Genomic DNA, 23,027 nt, shown 5'->3' with positions numbered 1-23,027 from the left:
GGAGAGGAACAAAAATGGAGTAAACGAGTTGACAAAACCGAATTGGAAAAACTACAAAGCGAAACAACGTTGAAATTATAAGAAAAAATAAGTTTACTATCGCGATTTTATTTGTATTTTTTGTTAAAATAAAGATAAACTTGGATAAGTAATAAACAAATAGACAAGTGTCTTAACACAAAGAGGTTTTGTTTTTATCATTATAGTCCCCCCAATATCGGTATTTACCCACCTCTAATCCTTGCCCTTGGTCAATAATGTAAATGAATATTGACCACTAAGAAAGAAAACCAACTTTACAACCTTTCGATCAGCTAAATAATTTTACTTTTTGCAACTAGTTCAATTATTCCGAAAATAACACGATTAGGAATTAGGAATAAAGCTTATTTCGATACCAAAACGGATGCTTTAATGAGCCATTTCAACACCAATTCGGGTGCTGAAATAGACTAGTACAATTTACTTTCTAGAAGTTGGTAATCGTGATTTTCAGCGGCGTTTTGAGCAATTTCTCTTATTTCAGGTGGTGCGCATAAAATATTTGCAGCATTCATTGTTAATTCAACAAAATTTTAAAGAATATTCAAGACTTGACACTTCGAAAATTGTAATTTTCAAACTTTGTGACATTTATAAACCTGAACTCGTTCCACAAAACTTACGAAACGCGTTCTTTATTAATATATTTACTATTTTTTCACAAGTTTTTTCCACGTTGCATTTAAAATGAATTAACCATATTTTTATCACTACAATGATAGTGGGTATGTTTATTTACTACCTTACAAAGCGATCATTAGTTTTCTACGGTATTAAACGACGCAACACTTTAAAATTTAAATGTAAATAATTAAAATGCCTAAAAAACTAATTTTTTGTTAAAATTCGACTAACATTTCACTAGTATGGCAAATCGCAAAGGTATGTTATGATTAAAAAAAATAAAATAAAACATATTGTTTAATACAGAGTATTTAACATGCACACGCATTTTGGCAATTATGGTCATCCTGTGTTACATTTTCCAATACATGAGCAGAATCAACATGTCAATAGCAATAGTGGACATGACCTCCAACAGCACCCAATTCAACTGGACGAAGAACCAAAAACACGACATTCTGGGTTCACTTTTTTGGGGCTTTGTTTTCGGCCCTATTCCAGGAGGCCGTCTTGCTGAAATCTATGGTGCCCGGATTGTTCTAACCGTAGTAATGTTCCTGAATGGTTTTTTAACACTACTCACCCCACCTGCGGCCTATTTGAACTATTACTGCCTGTGGTGTGTCAGATTTGGGGTGGGTTTAAGCGCGGGAGCAGCCTTTCCAGCCGTTTTTCCCATTGTACCAAAATGGATTCCTGCCAAAAATATCTCAAAATTCATGTCTCATATACTAGCCAGTCAGGTCGGTTTAACACTGACGCTGAGTTTTTCCGGCATTTTGATCGACTATTGGGGGTGGCCTTGTGTGTTTTATATAAGCGGGAGTATGACTATGTTGGGGTCGTTTTCCTGGTTTTATCTGATTTATGATTCACCTCAAAAACATCCAAGGATTAAAAAGGACGAATTGGAGAAACTCGAAAAGGAAATCGCTAAGACAACAGTGAAGAAACGAAGTCCTTGGCCAAAAATATTAACGTCGAGGCCTGTTTGGGCTTTCATTGTTTCATATTCTGGTGTCCTGTTCAATGTTAATACTGCCGTCAATTACCTTCCGTTATATTTGGACCAAATTCTCAATTTCGATATTAAAACAAACGGGGGATTATCTGGTTTGCCCTTTTTAGGTAAAATTTGTACTTAAAAATGCTCACAATTTATTAGAAATTTTTCTAGCAACTTATTGTACAGCTGTTTTTACTTGCTGCTTAGCTGATAGATGGCGAAGACTGAACACATTTTCTGTTTTTACAATACGAACAATTTTCGCCGGAACTCTTTTCTGGGGTTGTTTCACAGTACTCACCATTTTGTCTTTTTGGGGTTACAACCGAATTGTCGCAATTGTTGCGTTAATACTCTGGCAAGCTTTTTGCGGTTTGTCGAGTGCTGCGATACTCTCCAACGTAATGGATTTTGCACCAAATTACTCAGGAAGCATTAATGGAATATCTGCCACTTTTGGCGGTTTCGCTGGTTATTTGTCAACAAAGCTCTTTTCCGCTTTTGTCAAAAACGAACACAGTTTTGAACAATGGCAATTTCTGTTTTGGATATTAGCATGTGCTAATGTTGTATCTTTTTTAGTTTTTATTTGTTTCGGGACTTCGGAATTGCAGGAATGGAATTCAAACAGGGTTGATGAAGAAACGGAGGCAACAGAACAAATAAAATTAGATTGTTAGGTAGTACATGGAATGGGCCGATAAAAGTTTATCACGCCTAAAAATTTTAAGAAATTCTAGAGTAGGTATATTTTGCTTAAGACTAAATAAGCAATATTTCTACACCTTTTTCAAGTGTAATTCAGAAAGCGTAAGATATGTTTCAGAAAACGTTAATTGTAATTCAGATTAGATAATTTAATTTCAGAAAGAGTAAATTGTAATTCAGATTAATCAATTGTATTTCAGAAAGTGTTAATTGTAATTCACAGTTTGTCATTTCATTTGTAATTGAGAATTCGACAATTGTAATTCAAAATTTGTTATTTTCATTTAAAAATCCCTTAGAAAATAAAATATCTTATTTATTTTATAAAATACCAAGTTTATGTAATTCTTTAATTTTGAAAATAAAATAATTCGTGTTTTTGTGTAAACTTCATTTTGAGAAAACAGTAAGTTACTCAACTGAATTTCAATTGATATTTTCTGAATTACATGTAACATGAAATTAAATTTACTGTTCTGTTATAACTAATACTTTTTGAAATACAATTGACTAATCTGAATTTCAATTTACGCTGTCTGAAGTTAAATTAATTAATCTGAATTACATCTGATGGTTTCTGAAATTCAGTTTACGGTTCTGAATTACAATTAATACTTTCAGAAGTAGTAGTAAGTAGTAAGAAATATATCTTACGCTTTCTGGTGTAGTTCCATTATAATTAAAATACAATCTTTGTTAAAAAATTAAATTTTATTTCAGACGTGAAACAACCTTTAACTATTATTTATTAAACAGTTTTTTTAACTAAAATTGCTGAGTCACAACTATTCTATTTTAACTTTTAGAAAACAAACTGGATTTATTATTTTTCTCATTATTATGATGACAATAATAAAATTGAAAACCCAAAGAGGAAATGAGTATTCAACTTTAACGATGATATATCATATACGAGTATGATCTAATCATTTATTAAATTTAATGGAAAAAACGGAAATAGCAGATATTTTAAATCCATAACAATTTTCGTGATAATCATAAATTTCAAGAATATTTCAATCAGATAGCAATGATAGTAAATGTAATGTAAATTATATAACACATTAATTACTTCAAAAACTAGCAATAATGAATTTATGAAAGTAATTGTAAATAATGACACTTAGAACCAGTTATCTGTATTTAATACCAAATTTAAACAAAATCATCAACTGTCACAATCTATTATTTTTACTGATAACAATTGCTGCTGGTTCATCCACGACGCAACCAGATGTTTAAATTATTAGTAATTCCAACACTCCTACTCCCAACATCAGTCCAAACGAAAGCTTCCTAACAAGTAGGTAAATAACACAAAAAATGGATTTCAAAGTGTGGCCAATCAATGGTAAGTTTTTATTTGCTTTCGTACATAATATAGTTTTTTTAACCAATTAACGGCTTTTAAAATAATTTAAAAACAATAATTGTGTGACCCTGAAATGCCGTTGAACTTTACAACTCTAATAAACAAAAACTCTGTTTAATTACATCTTTCGCAGATTCTATACAGTGTCAACAGTTGACGGCCGAATATGTGGACGAGACTCTAAATTTAATAGACATTTCCTTTTTCCGGTACGAAAACGTAAGCAAAGTTCTTGAGATCGCAAAAGATCCAGAAGCTTTAAAAGAACTTCGCCAATTAACCTCAGCAGCGGCCAAAGATGGAGTAACGCTCATAGCAATCGACAAGACTAAGAACAAAGTTGTTGGTGCGGCCTTAAATAAGCTACAAGTACTCAACCCAGAACGTAATTTATAACAAAAGTGATATTTTCGTTTCAGGTGAGGGACAATCCAGCCTTTGAAACCCTTTCCAAATCCTGGAAAAATCCCAAATCAAAAGCCATCGTTCAACTGATGGTCGAAATCGACAGCCTTTGCAATCTTTTTGACCACTGCAAAACCGACTGCATATTAGAATTAATGTTTCTGACGACCTTGCCGGAGTACAGAGGTCAAGGCATTGGACTAAAACTCGCTGAGGCGACTCTCGACGTTGGTAGAAGTTTACTGAAAGGAACCAACGTCAAGAAGCCTGTAGATGGGCAAAAACTTAGTCTAGAACCAGCACCGAAAATCGTTTCTGCCATCTTCACCACCATCATCACGCAAAAAATCGGAAGGAAACTGGACTGGACGATTGTGGCTAAAAAGGACTTCGAGGAGTTTGAGTTTGAGGGCAAAAATTTTGGGACGGTTATTGGCAAGGAGACGCCCACTGTTACATTGGAATATAAGAGTTTGTTGTAAGAATAAGACATTCTGTTTTTGCTCAGCTCAAGATTCGTATATTTTATAAATTAATTAAAGATTATTACGTTTTGAGGATCGATATGGTGCATCAATCTCCTTGTATCTGTCATAAAAAATTATCTTGAAAAAAAATTACATAAAACCGATCATTCATCATCTTCGTATTCTTCGTGCAGGTGGTGGCATCATCTCACTATCGTCGTCAAATCTATACCTTTCAATATAATCCAACAACTTTTCTTTAGTTATAGGATTACTAATGCTGCCACAAACGGCTAAAAAATTTGATCATAACAGAAACATAACACAAAGCGACAAAAAAAAGTCATGTCGTGACAACTTGACATATTTTATATCATTTTGTTCGTCTCAGTGAGACAAATCAAATGCACTAAAAAAAATTTCAAAAAGTCTACACACTTTGAACAAAATATTTTTTTTTCTAATTTAAATGAATTTAAAATACTTTAACTTTAAAAAATCATTACTCAATAACTATTAGGCCGATTCCCTTCAGATAAAGACCATTTTAAAGGGATGGAATTGCCCTTTAGAATGATATGCAATTTGAAATTGAATATTGGCAAACTTTTTTTCGAACAGTGTTCGAAGAAGTTCGAAGTAAATCGAAGTAATCTAAGAAAAACCCTACGAGTAATTTTTTTTTCTTCGTCACCATCGTGTAGAGCATCTTTTTATTAGTAAGAATCCAAATTTTTAAAATAATATACCGAGTAGTTTTCAAGATATGATTTTTTGAAGTTAAAGTTTGCTATTCAGGTATTGCGCCATATCGGAGAAATGCATGTTAATCTTACTTAAAATTGCATTTTTATAAAAGTATTTGTTTTAAGGCTCTGCTTTTGCTTAAAAATGGTCAATTGCGCCTTCTTTGTTCTAATTAGAATAAACAAAAACTGTTTCTTTATTTAAAACAAACAAAGAGCACCTGCGTACTAATTAAAGCAAATAAAGAGTTTTTTTGTTCTAAAAATGATCACTGATCATTGAGCAAAAAGGATCTAGAAGTTTAAAGCAGTAGCTTTAAATATAAGAACAAATCTTTTTCAAATTAAATGACTTTCCATTCAGATTCCAACTTGTTCACTTTGTTCTAGCTTTCTGAACTTTTTTTTGAAAATGTTCTCAGCAAATGCTTTTTCATCACTTTCTACTGACGTTGAATGCAATAAGTCAGTGGCTTCGTGTGCAACTGTTATCACAACAACTACTACCTACAACCTAACTGAAGCTAATCGTAGAATGTACCAACAAAATAAATCAGGTGACTTATTGCATTTAACATCACTCGAAAGTGATGAGAAAGCATTTGCTTAGAACATTTTCAAAAAAAAAGATAGAACAAAGTGAACAAGTCAAAATCTGAATGGAAAGTGATTTGATTTGAAAAAGATTTGCCCTTATATTTAAGACTCGTGCCTTAAACTTCTAGATCCTCTCTACTCAATGATCAATGGTCATTTTTACAACAAAAAAACTCTTCATTTGCTTTAATTAGTACGCAGGTACTCTTTATTTGTTTTAAGTAAACAAACAGTTTTTGTTTATTGTAATTAGAAGAAAGAAGATGCAATTGACCATTTTTAAGCAAAAGAAGAGTCTTAAAACAAATACTTTTATAAAAATGCAATTTTAAGTAAGATTAACATACATTTCTTCTATATGGAGCAATGGTTTATTAACAAACCATAACTTCAAAAAATCATATCTTGAAAACTACTCGGTATATTTTGTTGAAAATTTGGATTACAAATAATAAAGAGATGCTCTACACGATGGTAATGATGAAAAAAAAAATTACTCGTAGGGTTTTTCTTAGATTATTTCGATTTACTTCGAACTTCTTCGAACACTGTTCGAAGAAAAGTTTGCCAATATTCAATTTCAAATTTTACATCATTCTAAAGGGCAAGTCCTTCGCTTTAAAATGGTCTTTATTTGAAGGAAATCGGCGTAATAGTTATTGAGTAATGATCTTTTAAAGTTAAAGTATTTTAAATTCATTTAAATTAGAAAAAAAATATTTTGTTCAAAGTGTGTGGACTTTTTAAATTTTTTTTTAGTGCATTTGATTTGTCTCACTGAGACGAACAAAATGATATAAAATTTGTCAAGTTGTCACGACATGACTTTTTTTTTTGTCACCTTGTGTAATCATAAATTTTTGTACCTTTAGCAGTGTTAAAACTGTTTGGGAACGACTTATCAGTCCTTTCCCTCATAAATTTCCACTGATTATCCTCAAACGTACACTCAATAATTTTATTATCTAAATCCTTCAAAGTTTTCGTGTACTTCATTTTCGAAAACGGTTTGTCTAAGTGTCCCACATATAAATGCCCGACTTTTCGAGACACAATTCTACAAAACAAGCAAAAATAAAATTGACTAAAAATTCGAGTAAAATACCCCGCCCCCTCCTCCTTCACAATCTTCAACCTAAAATCGACCGAGTTCATATTGAGGGGCTTCCACTTGAGTACTTCGTCACAACGGCCCGGCGAATAGGGCTCTTTCGACGGTTGAAAAATCAAACCGTCGGGCTCGTGCGACAAAGCCTTCGCAAACTTTTCACCTAATAAACTTGCTGCCTGAGTTATCTCCCAAAAATCCTTCTTTCTCACACTGAAAGGTTCGGAGGCCTTGTTAATGAGACCGTTTTCCATCGCCATATAGCGAGGCTTGATTATTTCATTTTCCAAACAGTGCAATCTTGTGGGGTAAAAGGGCATCTTGCCCACGTCTTGACCCTCGAATTTGACAATGTCATACGCCAAGTAGCGGGGAATGTCCTCTCCGTTGACTTTATCAATCACCATTTCCTAAAAAAACACAACTGTTTTTTTCAGTTTCTACAAAATTGAAAAATAGTCACCCCATCAAGTAGGGTGTCTTTCAAATGTTTTCGCAGATCCTTCCTGTGTGGGAAAGTGAGTCCAGTGACTTTAAACGGATTGTGATCGCGATCAAAACAGTAAATTTCATCGGGTCCATCAATGAGCATCATGTATCGAGCCCCGTCAGCCTTCCAAGAGACTCTATAAGGTTTCTGGTGTAACAAAGTTATGTTATTGTTATCCATTGACACGGGTTGACACCCAGGAAAGCCCTTTTTCTTCCATTCACACATAACTTGGACTTTTTTCTGTACTTGGAAAGCTTTCGGTTGTTCGGTGAAAAGTGTCACCCCCGGGACTCCCTCCATGAATTTAGCTTGTGAGACGCCTCTTCGTGACGACCCATAACTTAACAAAAGTCACATTTTTATTACATGAAAAATTTTTAGCTTACTTTGAGGAGGAAGCTTCTTCGCGATTATTTTGCGAGGCTTCAGAATCGTTATCTTCGAAACACCAGTCGGGTAGAGTAGGGGGTGGAGGGGTATCAGCGGGGTCGTCATACCGACTGTACAATTCAGTCAAATAGTCCCCCTTATAAATACCCGGAGGTCTAAAATTGATCAAATTTACTGAAACCAGTTTCGTTTAAATTTGATCAAAAAACCTCATTTTGGCAAACGTCTCAATCGCTAGTTCTAGCTCCATGTCCATTTTTTCAACTAAATATGAGACTATCAGAAATCCGGTCCTGTTAAAGCCATGAGTACAATGCACAGCGATTTTCTCTAACGGGTGATGCGTGATGAAGTTGTGCACCAGTTGAATAAAAGTGTTCGTTTGCTCCTTCGACGGCGTCTCCCCGTGTCCGCGACATTGCAACTTAATATACTTACAACCCTCATCTTCAACTTCTTCCTTGTCATAAAACCTCGTCGTATTCGTTAAATCTATCCACAAGCCAAACTTAATCTGCAACCCACCAGTAGAAAACGTGCATAATTCGACGAAAAAACCAACCTTCTTTGTTTTACACAAATCGAACAGCATTTTCGGAGGAAACCGACATTCGGGGGGCACTAGACTATCAAAACTGTTACTCAAAGGGGTTTTAAAAGCCATGAAATAACCCATTATCAAGTCGGCGGCTTTACGGGGACAGTGCATCCACCGATTGGGCACAGGACCGGGGGCTCTTCGACTCATTCTCACCCACTCTCAGCTGAGAAAGTGAGGTTAGGAGTCGCAACAAAACTCAACAACAGCCACCACACCAGCGAAAATTATGCAAATTCCACCCCAAATCGGTTTCACATTGAACACTGCCACGATTTGCACTCAGACTTCACCCAAAACGGCACATATTGCTTTGTTGACCCATTTGACGACTTGTCACACGAAAGTGGCAACACTGATGTACTTATTTCACCAACAAGCAGTGTTTCCAGCAGGTGTGGTGAAATTTCACCAGATCTGGTGATTTGAAATTTTGAAAATAAGCCAAAAATGTTTTTAAGCACGTTTTTGTACTACAACCTTAGGTTTCTTTGCGAGATTTTGCTAAAAAAACTGAGAATTAAAAAAAATAACTTGAAAAATTGATAGTTTTAGCACGTTTTTCAGCTAGAAACGCAAAATTGGTTAAAAACATGCCAAAAAACACAGAATTAGTTGGAAAATGATATAATTTTTTTCCTTTTTTGAAAGCACAGTTGCGGAATTAAAATTTCGGGCAGTATCTTTCTGTCACTTTCAAAAGTCACTGTAAACTACCTTTTATTGTCATCATGACTGACATTTGACAATTAAACTTTTTTTCGTTATTAAAATTGTTAAATAAACAATTTGCCTAACTTAATTGAACTAGTGTAATTAAATCATCGCTTTGATCTGCTGCCTACCCGTTGTTATGTCTCAAATCACTATTTTTGAAAGTAAATAAGTCAAATTGACATAAACTTGACAAGAGTAAAAACTGAGGTTATTAGTGTAATGTAAAGATTGTTTTAGAGTTTACATTTTGAAAGTGACAATAGTGCCCGAAATTTTAATTCCGCAACTGTACAAGCAAATTTTTAAGCCGAAAACTCTATTTTTTTCACGATGAGAGTTTACCATAGCATTTCAAAAATCACTTAATTGTTATAAAAAAATATTATATTATAATATTTTTACCTAACTCTTAGGCTTTAACTTGATCATTTCGTCAAATTTTCTCGAAGACAAAATAATCGAAAAACACCACATGGGTTAAAAATAGTCCTATTCGTTTTTTTACGAGATATTATTAAACAGAATCGAAAGTAACAACTTATTTATGTTTTTTTCGAATGCTTTTTTCGCTAAAAACACAAAATTTTGTTAAAAACTAGCCACAAATTCAACAAAAAAGCCCAAAAAACGGCGGTTTTTTGCCTTTTTCGAGTGTTTAAGCATGTTTTTGAGAGATGAAAACACTAAAACTTCGAAATATTGCGTTGAAACCGGCTAAAAAATTACAAAATTAAATCGAAATTGATATCATTTTTTAATTTTTTCGTCCGACTTACTTCGTTTTTAAACCAGAGAGTCATTTATTTAAAAAAATCTTATCCAAACACGCCAAAATTCACAAAAATGATTGATATTGATGATAGTTTGTATGTTTCACTCGATTTAACTGATTTTTAAGCAAAATTAAGGCAAAAATAAGCTGAGAAACCACAAAATTTGACCGAAAATGCTATTAAGCGCGTTTTTGTACCAAAATCTCAAGTTTATCACTACATTTCGCTAAAACAAACTAAAAAATCAAGAAATTAAGTCTAAAATTACAATTCTCGAGCATTTTAGCATGTTTTTCAGAAACGCAATTATTTCGCAAAATTTTCTTGAAAACAGACCGAAAAATCACAATTAACCGAAATGCATGTCATTTTTGCTTATTTCAATAGTTTAAGCGCATTTTTAAGCTGAAAACTGCGTTTTTACAATCTGGTGAGTTTTTCAATTCAGATCTGGTGAATTTTATGTTTTTGATTTGGCACACTGCCAACAAGTTATTAGTAGACAAATTTATTTAAAAAGCGCCAAATAAATAAAAGTTTTGTTTACATTTACAATGAATTTAATTTGTCGCTCTTTTGATCTGTCAAGTTACTAAAAAAGTGTAAAAACAACCACCGAGAAATTAAAAAGTGGCGAATTCAAGTTGGCACCCACTACCCGATCGTCAATTGTTTGCACGCCTAACCTCTAAGTTTAGTGTTTGAATTCCGTAGATTTTTCGGTTTTAGAGTGATGCCAGTATGGCCAAATCCAGCAAATCTGGCCGAGGGAGGAAAAAGAGGTCGTCATCTTCGCGAAGCAAGTCATCTAGCAACAAAAAAAGTGGGTCACCTGTGCCCCAGACAAGTCGTCAAAATGCCCCCAAAACGCAAAGTCCGCTCAGTTCCAACTCCGAGACTAGTCCTTTTAAGGGTTTCAACATTGTGGATCCCGTTGAAGACAAGGAAGACTTGTTTGATAGATTGCTAGAGCCAGGATTTGTCAATCTTCACAAAAACATAAAAACGTATTCGAATAAAAGGAAAGCAAGTCGTGCTAATGACACACATTTGTTGGAATTTCATGATTGTAAAAATCGCGAGGAAATCGTTCAGTGGTTGAATGATAACCGAAACGCTTTTGATCGGCTTACCCAAACTCAAACCCAAGATTGCTGTTCAGCGGTCAGTGACACAGCTGCGACTTTTGACATGCCGTCAGTGTCACAACAAAACACCCCCAGTGCCAAAAGAGCAAGAAAACGAAACGTGAAACATCGGCGGAGTCCTTACAAACTCCGAGCACGGTCTTTGGATATCCGCATTAAAAAAAACGGCCCTAGTGGCAGGAGTAAGAGACATTCTTTAGCTGGAGACACCCCCGAGTTGGAGGATTACCACATTGAGGACGCAGTCACAGATGAAGAAGTCTACATTCCTGCCCCAAAAGACGCCATGGAAATAATTGATTTGATGGAAGACGAGTATTTGGATAATATAGAACGGGAAATGTTACAGGACAAGAAGAATTCCAACACATCTGGATGGGAGAGAATCAAAGACATGAGCAGAAGCATCACTCCGAAAAAACCCAAACAATTGGATATCATGCTACTGAGCGGCGATAAAAAAGACACCAATGTGGAAAAGGAGAAGGATAGTTTTCCGTGTTATGATTATGACCTTCTAGAAAAATATTTCATTGAGAATATGGGAAAAATTATGGGCCAAAATGACTCAATTAGTGGATGTACAGACGTAAGTTTCACCCTTCAAAACGCCATAAATGTCGGCAAAAATTTTCTAACGCTGGTGAGAAAATTGAAACACACTCAAAGGGAGCATTTGAGGGAAATATGGCCTTTGGTGACCGAAATCAAACATTTATTTAGCACTTTTGATAAAAATAGTTCAACTCAGACGTCTCCTATTCAAAACTTGGTTCAGAGTGAGCCAAACGTAACGAATATTTCCATACAAACTGATACATTTGCACTCAATAACTCAAATTGCCATAAAAATACCCAAACTGAAATTGCGAAAATAAGTGTTGAAGTCCAAACTGAAAAAATCGACAATGTTCCTCAAGTACTACACCAACCTGAAACTAAGAAAATAAGTATTGAAATCCAAACTGAAAAAATCGTCGATGTTCCTCAAGTATTGCACCAACCTGAAACTAAGAAAATAAGTATTGAAGTCCAAACTGAAAAAATCGATGATGTTCAAGTATTGGACCAACCTGAAACTAAGAAAATAAGTATTAAAGTACAAACTGAAAAAATCAACAATATTTCTCAAGTACTACACCAACCTGAAACTAAGAAAATAAGTAGTGAAGTCCAAACTGAAAAAATCGACGATGTTCCTCAATTGTTACACCGGGAGTCAACTTCAGCCACATCGACTCCATCTGATCTCATGTTTATTGACGAACGTGAGATGGGAGAAGTAGCCAAAGCGTTAGAACCCGGTTTCAGGTCTAGAGACAGTGGGGATGAAGAAACCGAGGCAAAGGAGTCTCAACGTGACCCTTTTGGGGACGATAGTGACTTTGATTTCAATACAGACGATATAATGAAGGGTTGTGAGCAAAAAACTGTAGAGAAAAATAGGGATAGTGGACAGTCTTGTTTGATTGTGACGGATGAAACCGGAAAAGAGAGTGTCAAAGGGGTCAAAAGGGGCCAAACGGAAAGTCCAGTTGGGGGCGAAGGGAGTAAGTCGAAAAGACCGTGTGCGAAATTCATACGTGATGACTTGTCGGTTGCCTTTTCTACATGTGTGGATGACGAGAGTAGAAGAGGGGAGGAAATCGTTTTAATTTCGGAGGAGAGTGACGATTCTGTCTATGATGTAAGTATAAATAGTAAAAATCAGGAGTAAAAATCATTACCAACACAAAAGTGAAATAAAAAATACTATCACAATGTAAGTTGAAACAATTAAAGGGTCTTTAAGGATGGTAGCCTTGAACATTAATTTACATACCAGGTGAATAAAAAGTATGGAACCAAGCGGTTTTTTCATAAACTAAGCACTTTACGAAAAAAATAATTAGTGTAGCGTAAAGTACAATTAAAATGTCACCATTTATCAAGAATAACATTTTTCAAAATTTCTTTTAGTTTTCGAGTTTTGAAAAAAAAAATTTAATGGCAACCCACCATGATAATTTTTTGATTTGATCTAAAAATGACCTCTAATTAAATAAAATTGTTTTTTAGCCCGTACTTTTTTTAAATAAAATGTTAAAGTTGCGTTCCGAGCTCATTACGAAGATTTTCCGAAGTGGTTGTTTCATGTATTTTATTATTGGAGACCCCTGATTTCTATACAGGTGCTTAGACAATTTATTTAAAAAAAGTACTGATTAAAAAATAATTTTATTTAATTAGAGGTCATTTTTGGATCATAATCTTCTATTAAAAAAATTATTATGATGGGTTGCCGTTTAAAAAAAATTCCAAAACTCAAAAACTAAAAGAAATTTCGAAAAACGTTAATTCTAGATAAATAGTCACATTTTAGTTGTACTTTACGCTAACTAATTATTTTTTTCGTAAAGTGCTTAGTTTACGAAAAAAACGCTTGGTTCCATACTTTTTATACACATAGTATGTACTTCAACTACACCACTTAAATGTCATGTTCAAGTGAATTTGTCAATTTGACACTGACTTTTTGGTATAATTTGCAAGTATTTTTCGTTTATTGGTTCATTTCTTGCTTTGTTCTGAGTCTCTTTGGTTTCTTTTAATAATTCCTTACGATTAAGTAACTTCCATGAAATCAGGCATAAATGCACTTGTGTTAGTGTAAAAAATTGAAATAATGAGGGGTCACCGATAAAAATTAGCCCCCCCATCATCCTTTATTTATTCTACAAAAAATGGGACCAATCTTATAAAAAACCATTCAAATGCTGTTGTAGTACTCACACTATTTGAGATATTTGAGATAAATATGAGCGTTGTTTAAAAAATCCATTATTTCATGAAATAATTAACAGTACAAACTGAAATTGATGCATTATTTTGACTCTCACATAAGTAACTTTCTGGTTTTTATAAGATCAGAATAGAAGCTTCTTAACGTTTATTGTTTGTTTTCGAAGGATGTAAGATGCAACTTTGTTTTGTAGACTTCTTAAATTTCAACTTTTTGTTTTTTCTTTCCTGGAAGAATGCATAAGATCGTCTATAGTTTTAAACCCCTAAAAAACTCAATGTAAAAAATTGCTTATCCACGCTCCTTATGTTTATGATGATTCCTATTTATGAAATGCAGATTTTGTATCCGTTTTCTTCTTAACTTACCCACTGTTCTTTAGAAAATCGATTTTACACTAAAAATTCCGATTTTTAGATACAACATCCAAAAACATTGAAAAACATAATGATGTAATAAATACACTGCAGGTAGAACCTCATTTCCAATTTATTACATTAAATTTTAAATGCCTTTGCAAAGAATCGTACAAAGCAAGACTTTTATCAATAAACAACTTCTAACTCGTAGATCGTCAAAAAAATTGACGTTTTGTCATTGCGGTGAGGAGAAACGTCAGATGACGCACCGGTCAACCCCCGTGATTTTTCCCATATGAGAAAATTAATGGAAAGTTTAATCATATTATTGCAGGAATATTTAACTAATCTGCTTAAGAAAAACGCGCAGGAGGTACCGGAACCCACCGAACCAACTCCGAAAACCCGAACACAAGAACAGATTGAAGAATTAGAAAACATAATATACAAAGCTACAAAGCCTACACGTTTTGCTGGACAGAACGAGAAACAAAACACACCAAAGAGTCTCCAACGCTCTAAAATTACAGAAGTAGAAGATGACTTGGATTATTTCAAACCCTATTCCTTAACTGGTGCCAACCTTAATAATAATACAATAAGAAAAACCCGGAGAGATTTGTTCAATTCAAAAGCTGACAAAGACAATCAGTTTTCGGAATCGCTATTTATCAGTGATAAAAACGAAAGTCTTGTGCTTAACAAGACAATAACTCCTAATAACGTTAATGAAATCAATTATAACGACTTTGTGAGCGATCGTGAAGTTGAGGAAATTTTACAACGTGAAAACTCGAAAATTAAAATACTGGAAAACGTATTAGTAAAACCCGCAGATGATAATGCGAGTGAGACTAGTGATGTAGATGTTGTCGAGTCGACGCCTCAGAAAAAAGTCCCGAGTTTCTCAAGAAAAAAGTAAGTGGAAATTTAAGTTTGCAATTTTTAATTATTTACATTTACAGAGACGAATCTCCCCTCAACATAACACTGCCACCACCAATGGAATTCCAAGATTCCGAAAATGTTGATCAACAAGACGAGATACCGAAATTTCAGATTCCGGTATCTCCACGACGCCCTCTGGCTGTGATTAATAAAGTAACAAGCACGCCGATTTCGCAAAAACGCGACACTCAAACTTTACCAAGTCTCTCGCCGATAACAGATTCGTCGGTTCAGGAAAATCGTCCAAAGAACCGAATTTTGGGGCCGTATGAAACAGCTCAACAATCCAAATTTTCTCCTCTGACAATAATTAAGAAACCTCCGTCTCAAACAATTCGTCCGAATCAAACCCCTAAACAGAAAAGCATTTTGAATTATGTCAAGTCACAAGAGAGTCAAGAATCTCAAAAATCTCAGACCAAACCTTGTATCGCTTGTAGTCGAATCAATCGCGATCAAGTAATCGCACTTTCGTCAATGACCAATAGGAAATTAGCATCGTACAGTACGTGTTTTTCCCCGAAAGTAACTCATTTGGTGGTTTCGGTCGACGAGAGAAATTGTTTGAAAGATCATACGATTAAATTTATTTCGGCCGTTGCTGCAGGGATTTGGGTGGTGAGTTTCAAGTGGGTGGAGGAGTGTCTAAAGAAGAATGCTATAGTGCCGGAAGTAAGTTTTTGGGGTTGAGCGGAAAATGGTTTTATTGTGGTTTTGAAGGAACCGTTTGAGGTGTTGGATGTGTCTGGAATACCGGGTCCACGACAGGCGAGGTTGACAAGACAGACAAACCCCCTTTTCAAAGGGTATAAAATACATGCAGCGGCACCGTTTATGTCAACCACGCAAAAGGAGGTTGAGGTAATAGTGCCGTATTTACAAAGCCTTGGTTAAAAGTAAAATTTGTCTTAGAATGTCATAAAAATGCTCGGAGGTAAAGTGGTACCAGCACCGGAGTATTTGCTGGATAAAATGGGGTATATTTGTGTAATTGTTACCCAAGCAAAGGCTACAGAAGATATGGAGTTGTATGAAAGTAAGTCATTGGCGAGTTTTCTGACCTGATTTGATTTTGGTATTTTGTAGCTTGGTTGGAAGCTTTGAAAGTGGTTACAGTGGATCTTGAGTGGTTGAGCCGATCTGTTGCACAGTACCAAGTTCTTAGTTTACGTCCTTTTACGCTGTGTTCTGATAATTCGATTGACTCTTTAGGATATCCACCTGAGTTAGTCGTGGATATGACTTATTCTTTCTCTCAACAAACGTTTAGTACGGTGCATTCGTAACGAATAAGTCTTAAATATTAAGGAATAAAGTGATATTCTACATCATGACGAAATATAAATTATGTTTCTGTTCTTGGTTTTTTATTTCACTAAGAATGACCTAATAAATTGCATCTTATTATTTGTAATTTCTTTTTTCACTTCTCACTTCAGAGTGAGGTAACTTCAAAATAAAACTTATCTAAGGCAGTTTCCGATTATTACCAGATTTTAGTCAAGTAAAAAATTTCCTAAATTGTTAAGTGATTTTTGAGAGGCTGCATCTCAGTGAAAAATGGTAAAAAAACTATTTTGAACCAATAAGTTTCTAGTTTTGAAAAAGTTACTTTTTCCTTTAAATCAATGTTGAGGGTGAATTTTTTTTCAAAAACTTGCAAAAGGATCTTGTAAGACATTCATTCCAGTTTTTGAAACTACCCTTACATTCTCCGTGCGGTCATTGGTTGCTGAGATATCAATGATCAAAGAAAAAAAATCCTTTTTTTATTCAAAGTCAGATATCTCAGCGACAAATTGATATAAAAAGAATATAAAAAAGCAAAATAATGCTAAGTAAACAAGCTAGTCGGCCCATACACTGATTTAACAAAAAAAAATTATCCATGTCCGCGGATCAAAAACAAAAAAAAAACATTTTTTTCGGCCTGTTTTTTAAGATTGAATGATAACCGTAGCTCAGAAAAATGTTTGCCAAAAGATCTAAAACTAGGAACTTGAAACTTTAAAATGTTTTTTTGTGTGCAACTGTCAAAAAAACGTCACTTTTTTTGCTTGATTTTGAGTCTTGAAATATCACATTTGTTTATATGTAGTAAAATAAAGCCTTGACAACGTAAAAAAAATACTTTTTTCGTGTACTTAATAGAAATTGATAACATTGTGCCAAACAGTTATCAAAACTTTCTTACACGGATAACTTTGCTAATAATAATAAGACAATTTCTATTTTTAAAATTATAATTTTCGTGAAGTACACGAAAAAAGTAGGTGTTCAACGCGTAAGAAAAGTGAGTTTTCTAGCTCGGGAAAACTTGTTTCACTCGTTACACTCGTGAATCAATCTGTTTTCACTCGTTACACTCGTGAATCAATCTGTTTTCACTCGCTAGAAAACCATCACTTTTCTTTACTTGTTAAACAATCTACTATTTTTTACCGGCCAACAAAGACTTTTTTACAGGTCTTGAATGAATTTTTTTTCGATTTTTCAGGTAATAATTTTCTTTTTTTTTTCCTTAAAAAGCACAAAAAACAGCACCACTTTTAATTAAATAGGAATGACAGTAATAAACAACAACTATTATGCAAACCCTAGTTATCATACCAAAGCACACTGCTAAATTTAATTTTATGTAAAGATTCGATCGAAACTTTAATTTTAGTAATTTTTCACAGTTGCACCCTGTAGTGTTTGTAGAGGGTGTATTAATAAATGGATATGGAATTCTTTATAAAACTTCTGTATTTTCAAATTATACTTGTATATAAATTAATTTTAACTTGAAGTAACTAACAACAGTAATTCCAATGTGTACTTGATTACTTGACCCAGAACACACCCAAAATTTTGTATGGCCGTGAACTATCTTTTTTTTATTCGAATGATTATTTGCCTCGGCCTTCGCCTTGCCAAATAATATTTATTCTCATAAAAAAAGTCCTAGTTCACGGCCTTGTAACATAAATAAATATTTTTTTAATATAAAAACCACCATTTTTCACTAAAATACAGCTTTGGGAAAATCACAAAAAAATGTAGTAGGTAAATTCTTTTGTTCCTTTAATTTTTTGGAGTAGTGTGGAGTGCACTTGAGGAGCAGACTTTCAAAATATGTTTTTATGAATTGAGATAAAGGTTTTTAAAGTTTTTTTGTAAAATGTATTTCAGCCGTAAAATTAGTGTCCAATTGGTACATATTTTTTCACATTTCTTGTCACTGATATAAAAAATTAAAATTATTTCTTAAAACAAGGACAATTTTTGTTGTCTCCTGCAAAGATGCAAATTTGGACAAAATGCTTTTTAAAAGGCCGCTCCTCACTTATAATTCCTATTTTATTTTTATTGATCATATCACAATTATCTACTATTTGCAAGTTTTTAACAACAGGAAATGGAAAAATACTTCAAACTGGATAAAATCGTTTATCGTTTGATTTCGATTTCGAAAAAAATGCAACTAAGATTGATCAAATGCAAAATGATCGAAGATAAGTATAAGTAATCAAAAAAATTTCTGCACAGCATTATCGATGATACGGATTACAAGACACTCAGGGTAATTTATTACCGTAATCTCTGTTAAACACTGATATAGGGACTTTGAATTTTTTTTCTTGAACTTTAAACTGTTCTCGTATCTTCTACCTACGTAAAAATGACAAACGGAGGAAAAGAATAATCCATTGATAGATCACTTAATCTGATCTATCATTCCATAGATATTTTTGCAAATATATAAGCCACTTCTACAATTTCACAGCACAGTTTCGCCAAAATGAAAGTTTCGGTTGCCTTTTTGTGCATCGCCCTCGTGGCCCTTGCCTCGGCCAAAGTAGAATAATTTTTTGACTTGACAATTTTTAACTCTTATTTCCAGAAACCCGTCTCTAAATTCCTCGCCAAGAAGGACTTTAGTGGCCGCATCATCGGCGGCGACGTCGCCAAAGCCGGACAGTTCCCCTCGGCGGCTGCCATCTATGTGAGCACCAAGGACGGAACTTACTTCTGCGGTGGGGCTCTTCTTGACGAGCAATGGGTCCTAACCGCCGCCCATTGCATCTCCAGGTAAGTTTTGATGGTCGAAATGGGCCAAATTGACTGTTTTTGAAGCGGTGTATCGTTCCAAGTTATGTTGGGGTCCACCACCTTGCAAGGAAATGACCCCAATCGGGTCACTGTGGCAACATCCACTTTTGTTCTTCATCCCCAGTTCAACCCTAGCACTCTGGAAAATGATGTTGGACTCATCAAATTCCATCTTCCAATCACATACACTGGTAGGTTTTTTGGTAAAGTGGTACTGAAGACTAAATTGTATTTTTTAGATTACATCAAGCCTGTGTATCTCCCAACAGTCGACCTTATCGATAATTTGGATAACATAGCTCTTGGATGGGGCCAAACCAGTGATGGTAAAAAACCCCAGTCTTATTGCAGAGTGAATTTTGATTTTATCAAATTTTAGAAAACTCTGGTCTTACCAACCAACTTAACTACGTAACCGTTACCACAATCCCCAATGATGAGTGTCAATTGAGCTTTGCTAATACCATTTTCAAGACCATGGTTTGTGTGGCTGGAAATTACAACGAGGGTACTTGCAAAGTAAGTCCCCAATGGGTTTCTTTTCGCATTTTTATTGCGTTTTTAAGGGTGACAGCGGTAGTCCTTTGATGACAACTTTGAATCACCATCACTGGCATGTTGGTATTTCCACTTTTATTAGTACCAATGGGTGCGAGACTCCGGACCCATCTGGGTACACCAGAACGTTCCCATACATTGACTGGATTAAGAACGTTACTCAAATCCCATAAATTTTGAGACTAATTAATAAATAGATTGTGTTTAAATTAAATTTGTAACAATAAATTATATCGACACCAGAAAATAATAAATTTATTTTTGATAAATAATTATAGGGTGTTTCACATAACTTTACGAGGCTTGCGCCTAATGTACGCACCCAAATATACAAAAATCACAAAACACTAGATAGAAAAAATACACTTCTAACTATTTAATTTTTGGAAACGCATGAGAGTAGTTGTCAAACTAAACTGCAGTTTTTCAGAAACAATTATTATTTGTTCTAATTAACTAAAAACGTAATTTTTGAAAGAGTGAACTAATTAAAAAGAAGATAATTCAATTTTTCAAAATTTGTAATCGTGTTCGTATTTTCGGAATATGTATTATTGATTGCATCTTACAAGCGCAGGCCTCGTAAAATTATGTGAAACACCCTGTATAACAATGGTAAATACCTAAGCGTAACGAATAAGATAAAAATAAAAAGAGCTTCAAGATAATGATGTTTTTTGTTAATGGCGAACTAGATTGTGTATATTTTTGCCATGTGTTGTTTTACATAATTCATTTCTACTAAAACAGAAAATTCCTTCTTATGAAATGTCATCCTGCTTTTTTACTTATTTCTCAAAGAATGTTATGGTAAAAATGAAATAGAAAATAAATATTTTTGTTATATAATGATCATTTCCTCTTTTGGCAGTAGTAGAAAAACTAGATTATTCTACTCCTGTGATATATTCATTGGCGAACTTGTTGCACACTTGTAGATAATAGTGATTAAAATACTCACTTGTTGAAAATAATAATACACTGTTAAAAAATAAGAATGAACTGAAATCAAAAAAATTACGTTACCTATGGTAAAATATCTGAACAGAGTAAAAATTCCATTTATATTTTATCATTTTATCAATAATCATCTACTAGCCACTTGATATTTAGTCATTGTTTTATTCTTATAGTAAAGTGTTTACAATCAATCAGGATAACAAAAATTTAGATAAGGCGTATTTATAAAATCTCAAAATAGACTAGCTATTACTAGTTGTTTTATAAACTCATAAATACAGTTACAATTAATATTTTTCAGTTGATCTTACTTTGGTAAATTCGAAAAAAGCTCAATTAAATGTAAAATTTTCTAAAATGTATTATGTTGTCGACATTAAAATCACTTGGTAACAAGTAAAAACGCTCATTAATAGGGTCATTATTCATTAGGTAATACAATGAGCGCCAAAATTATGAAAAAATCTTATTTATTAAAACTGAAAATATTTTGTTTTGACAAAAATGCTCGAACCGGTCATTTTTTTTAATACAAACTTCTCAGCTTCATTTAAAATTGTGTTTGTTTTTAGTTGATATTACTTATTTCACTTTTTGGATGATTTTTTTTCGAAAACTTTAATATTTTGGTGTTGTCATTTCGATCTATCGAATTGGTGAAAAATTGGTTGAAAAAAATGACGATGACTTCATGCGATACTCAAAAATCAAAAAGTGTAAATTTTTAAATCAAGTTGAAAATTGTATCTTAAAAAGGAAATTGATCTGTTGGAGAATTTTGCAAAAACAAAATACTTTTCGTCATAAATAATTAAAAAAAATTAATTTATTTTAACTCCAGTCCATCAACTGAGAGTAAAATTTTTGATAAGTGTGTCGCTTACACACATTTTTACACAACTTTTCATTAATTCTTACCGAAAACTGTTGCATTCCCATTGGTCACAAGCCTGTATCTTAACGAGTAGATATCATTAAGGTATAGAGAAAAACATTTAACGATCAATTAAAGTGTGGGAGAAGAAAAATTAAATTACAACACCGAAAATTATTTCTTTAAAATATTGATTATTTCCAAGGTCAACGAAGAAGCCCTAAGGCCTAAAATTAGCTGTTGTCCCCTATCAATCATCATCATCTGTACTTTTTAATCTGTTTTCTATGGTTGTGTGAAATAAATTAATAGATTTTTTTTGATTTCAATTTTTTTAATATCAATTTAAATACTATAATAATTAAAATTATAATACATTTAACGATAAGAGTAACTTAACCTAGCCTTAACAATACAAAAGACAAAGAACAGAACATATAATACATTGCAATGATAACAGCCTTGTTTCAGTTCAACGAACAGACAATTTCTTGCGACAATCAGATCGTTTTACAAGTATCATTATATTGCCAAAGGTTATTAAACTGCGCGACTTTATTATCTTTCAACAACTTGACTAAATGATGATTAACATTCGACTCGGCCGCTTTGAGCAACTTCTCCGGAGTATCCGTATAAATCATTTTAACCAACTCCATTTCATTGAACTGCTTCTGTCTATTATTGATCAGAATATTCAAAATTTGCTGTTCTCTCTCCTTCCGGTGTTGGATGTAGAACTCGATTTTCTCCTTCGGACTCTGCAACAACAACAATGTCTTATCAATCACCCAAACAAACTTGAACTTGTCTCACTTACATGGATGACATTGCCGTGACCGGGATAGACCACCGCCGGTTCCAAGTCGGCAATCTCTTGCAACGAGTTCATGTAGTCGTACAAATCTTCAAACACGGCTGTGCCTTCGCCTAAGACACAATCGCCGCTGAATACTGCGTTTTCTTCGACTAGGTGGAGGACGATGTGGTCGGTGGTGTGGCCAGGAGTGTGCACCACGCGCACGGTGGCCCCCTCGACGCTGAACTCCTGACCGTCTTTCAGGAAGTCGATGGTGCAGCCGTCGGGGAGGCTCTCACCCTCGCTTCGCGGGTACTTCCACACCTGGGTGTACTCTACACAAAGGGGGATTTTAGAGCAAAGTTATTTTATAAAATAATTGCTTCAATCTTAATTTTAGGCAATTTGTGATATGTTCAATCGATCAAAGTATTTCAACCAAATACTGGCTTCAATAA

General features: G+C 34.0%; 5 protein-coding genes across 5 annotated transcripts in view; 3 read left to right on the top strand and 2 right to left on the bottom strand.

Annotated features, from left to right (window-relative positions):
* LOC123014009 (sialin-like) overlaps window positions 1-2,478 on the top strand; it is a 3,921-nt gene extending 1,443 nt beyond the window's left edge. The window contains exons 3-4 of the mRNA XM_044412894.1: window positions 975-1,794; window positions 1,844-2,478. Of these exons, the coding sequence (XP_044268829.1) occupies window positions 975-1,794; window positions 1,844-2,352 (1,329 nt within the window). The 3' untranslated portion in view covers window positions 2,353-2,478. The remainder of the gene's footprint in view (window positions 1-974; window positions 1,795-1,843) is intronic.
* Window positions 2,479-3,546: 1,068 nt separating this feature from the next.
* On the top strand, window positions 3,547-4,719 carry LOC123013306. Its single transcript, XM_044411747.1, has 3 exons — window positions 3,547-3,731; window positions 3,886-4,121; window positions 4,172-4,719. The coding sequence occupies exons 1-3, from the start codon at window positions 3,704-3,706 to the stop codon at window positions 4,637-4,639; spliced, it is 732 nt and encodes a 243-aa protein (XP_044267682.1). The 5' UTR covers window positions 3,547-3,703; the 3' UTR covers window positions 4,640-4,719.
* On the bottom strand, window positions 4,656-8,910 carry LOC123013305 (mRNA-capping enzyme). Its single transcript, XM_044411745.1, has 7 exons — window positions 8,521-8,910; window positions 8,168-8,472; window positions 7,955-8,113; window positions 7,539-7,908; window positions 7,073-7,485; window positions 6,834-7,024; window positions 4,656-4,917 (listed from the first exon to the last, which is right to left on the bottom strand). Exons 1-7 carry the CDS (start codon window positions 8,704-8,706, stop codon window positions 4,796-4,798), a joined length of 1,746 nt encoding a protein of 581 aa, XP_044267680.1. The 5' UTR covers window positions 8,707-8,910; the 3' UTR covers window positions 4,656-4,795.
* Window positions 8,911-10,537: 1,627 nt separating this feature from the next.
* LOC123014008 lies at window positions 10,538-20,190 on the top strand. The gene is made up of 11 exons (XM_044412893.1): window positions 10,538-12,881; window positions 14,670-15,253; window positions 15,301-15,955; window positions 16,004-16,144; window positions 16,196-16,319; window positions 16,370-16,566; window positions 19,170-19,357; window positions 19,403-19,569; window positions 19,618-19,704; window positions 19,758-19,897; window positions 19,945-20,190. The coding sequence occupies exons 1-11, from the start codon at window positions 10,788-10,790 to the stop codon at window positions 20,107-20,109; spliced, it is 4,542 nt and encodes a 1,513-aa protein (XP_044268828.1). The 5' UTR covers window positions 10,538-10,787; the 3' UTR covers window positions 20,110-20,190.
* Window positions 20,191-22,083: 1,893 nt separating this feature from the next.
* The window catches only part of LOC123012364 (beta-lactamase-like protein 2 homolog), a 3,915-nt gene continuing 2,971 nt past the window's right edge, over window positions 22,084-23,027 (bottom strand). The window contains exons 4-5 of the mRNA XM_044410228.1: window positions 22,591-22,904; window positions 22,084-22,531 (exon numbers count right to left, since the gene is read on the bottom strand). Of these exons, the coding sequence (XP_044266163.1) occupies window positions 22,271-22,531; window positions 22,591-22,904 (575 nt within the window). The 3' untranslated portion in view covers window positions 22,084-22,270. The remainder of the gene's footprint in view (window positions 22,532-22,590; window positions 22,905-23,027) is intronic.

Source organism: Tribolium madens, unplaced genomic scaffold (genome assembly GCF_015345945.1).
Source record: "Tribolium madens isolate multiple individuals breed KSU strain unplaced genomic scaffold, Tmad_KSU_1.1 Scaffold_96;HRSCAF=242;Tcas5.2_LG5, whole genome shotgun sequence".
NCBI classification, from domain to species: Eukaryota; Metazoa; Arthropoda; class Insecta; order Coleoptera; family Tenebrionidae; genus Tribolium; species Tribolium madens.
This window is presented reverse-complemented; position numbering and strand designations above follow the sequence as displayed.

Excerpts from the sequence above, each read along its gene's own strand:
- LOC123013306 (XM_044411747.1), top strand. The coding sequence starts at position 3,704 with ATGGATTTCAAAGTGTGGCCAATCAATG. Across the intron at positions 3,732-3,885 it reads CAAAGTGTGGCCAATCAATG|ATTCTATACAGTGTCAACAG; the intron begins GTAAGTTTTTAT and ends CATCTTTCGCAG. Across the intron at positions 4,122-4,171 it reads CGGCCTTAAATAAGCTACAA|GTGAGGGACAATCCAGCCTT; the intron begins GTACTCAACCCA and ends TTTTCGTTTCAG.
- LOC123013305 (XM_044411745.1), bottom strand. The coding sequence starts at position 8,706 with ATGAGTCGAAGAGCCCCCGGTCCTGTGCCCAATCGGTGGATGCACTGT. Across the intron at positions 8,473-8,520 it reads ATTTGTGTAAAACAAAGAAG|ATTAAGTTTGGCTTGTGGAT; the intron begins GTTGGTTTTTTC and ends GGTGGGTTGCAG. Across the intron at positions 8,114-8,167 it reads GAGACGTTTGCCAAAATGAG|ACCTCCGGGTATTTATAAGG; the intron begins GTTTTTTGATCA and ends GATCAATTTTAG.
- LOC123014008 (XM_044412893.1), top strand. The coding sequence starts at position 10,788 with ATGGCCAAATCCAGCAAATCTGGCCGAGGGAGGAAAAAGAGGTCGTCA. Across the intron at positions 16,320-16,369 it reads AGATATGGAGTTGTATGAAA|CTTGGTTGGAAGCTTTGAAA; the intron begins GTAAGTCATTGG and ends GGTATTTTGTAG. Across the intron at positions 19,358-19,402 it reads GCCGCCCATTGCATCTCCAG|CGGTGTATCGTTCCAAGTTA; the intron begins GTAAGTTTTGAT and ends CTGTTTTTGAAG.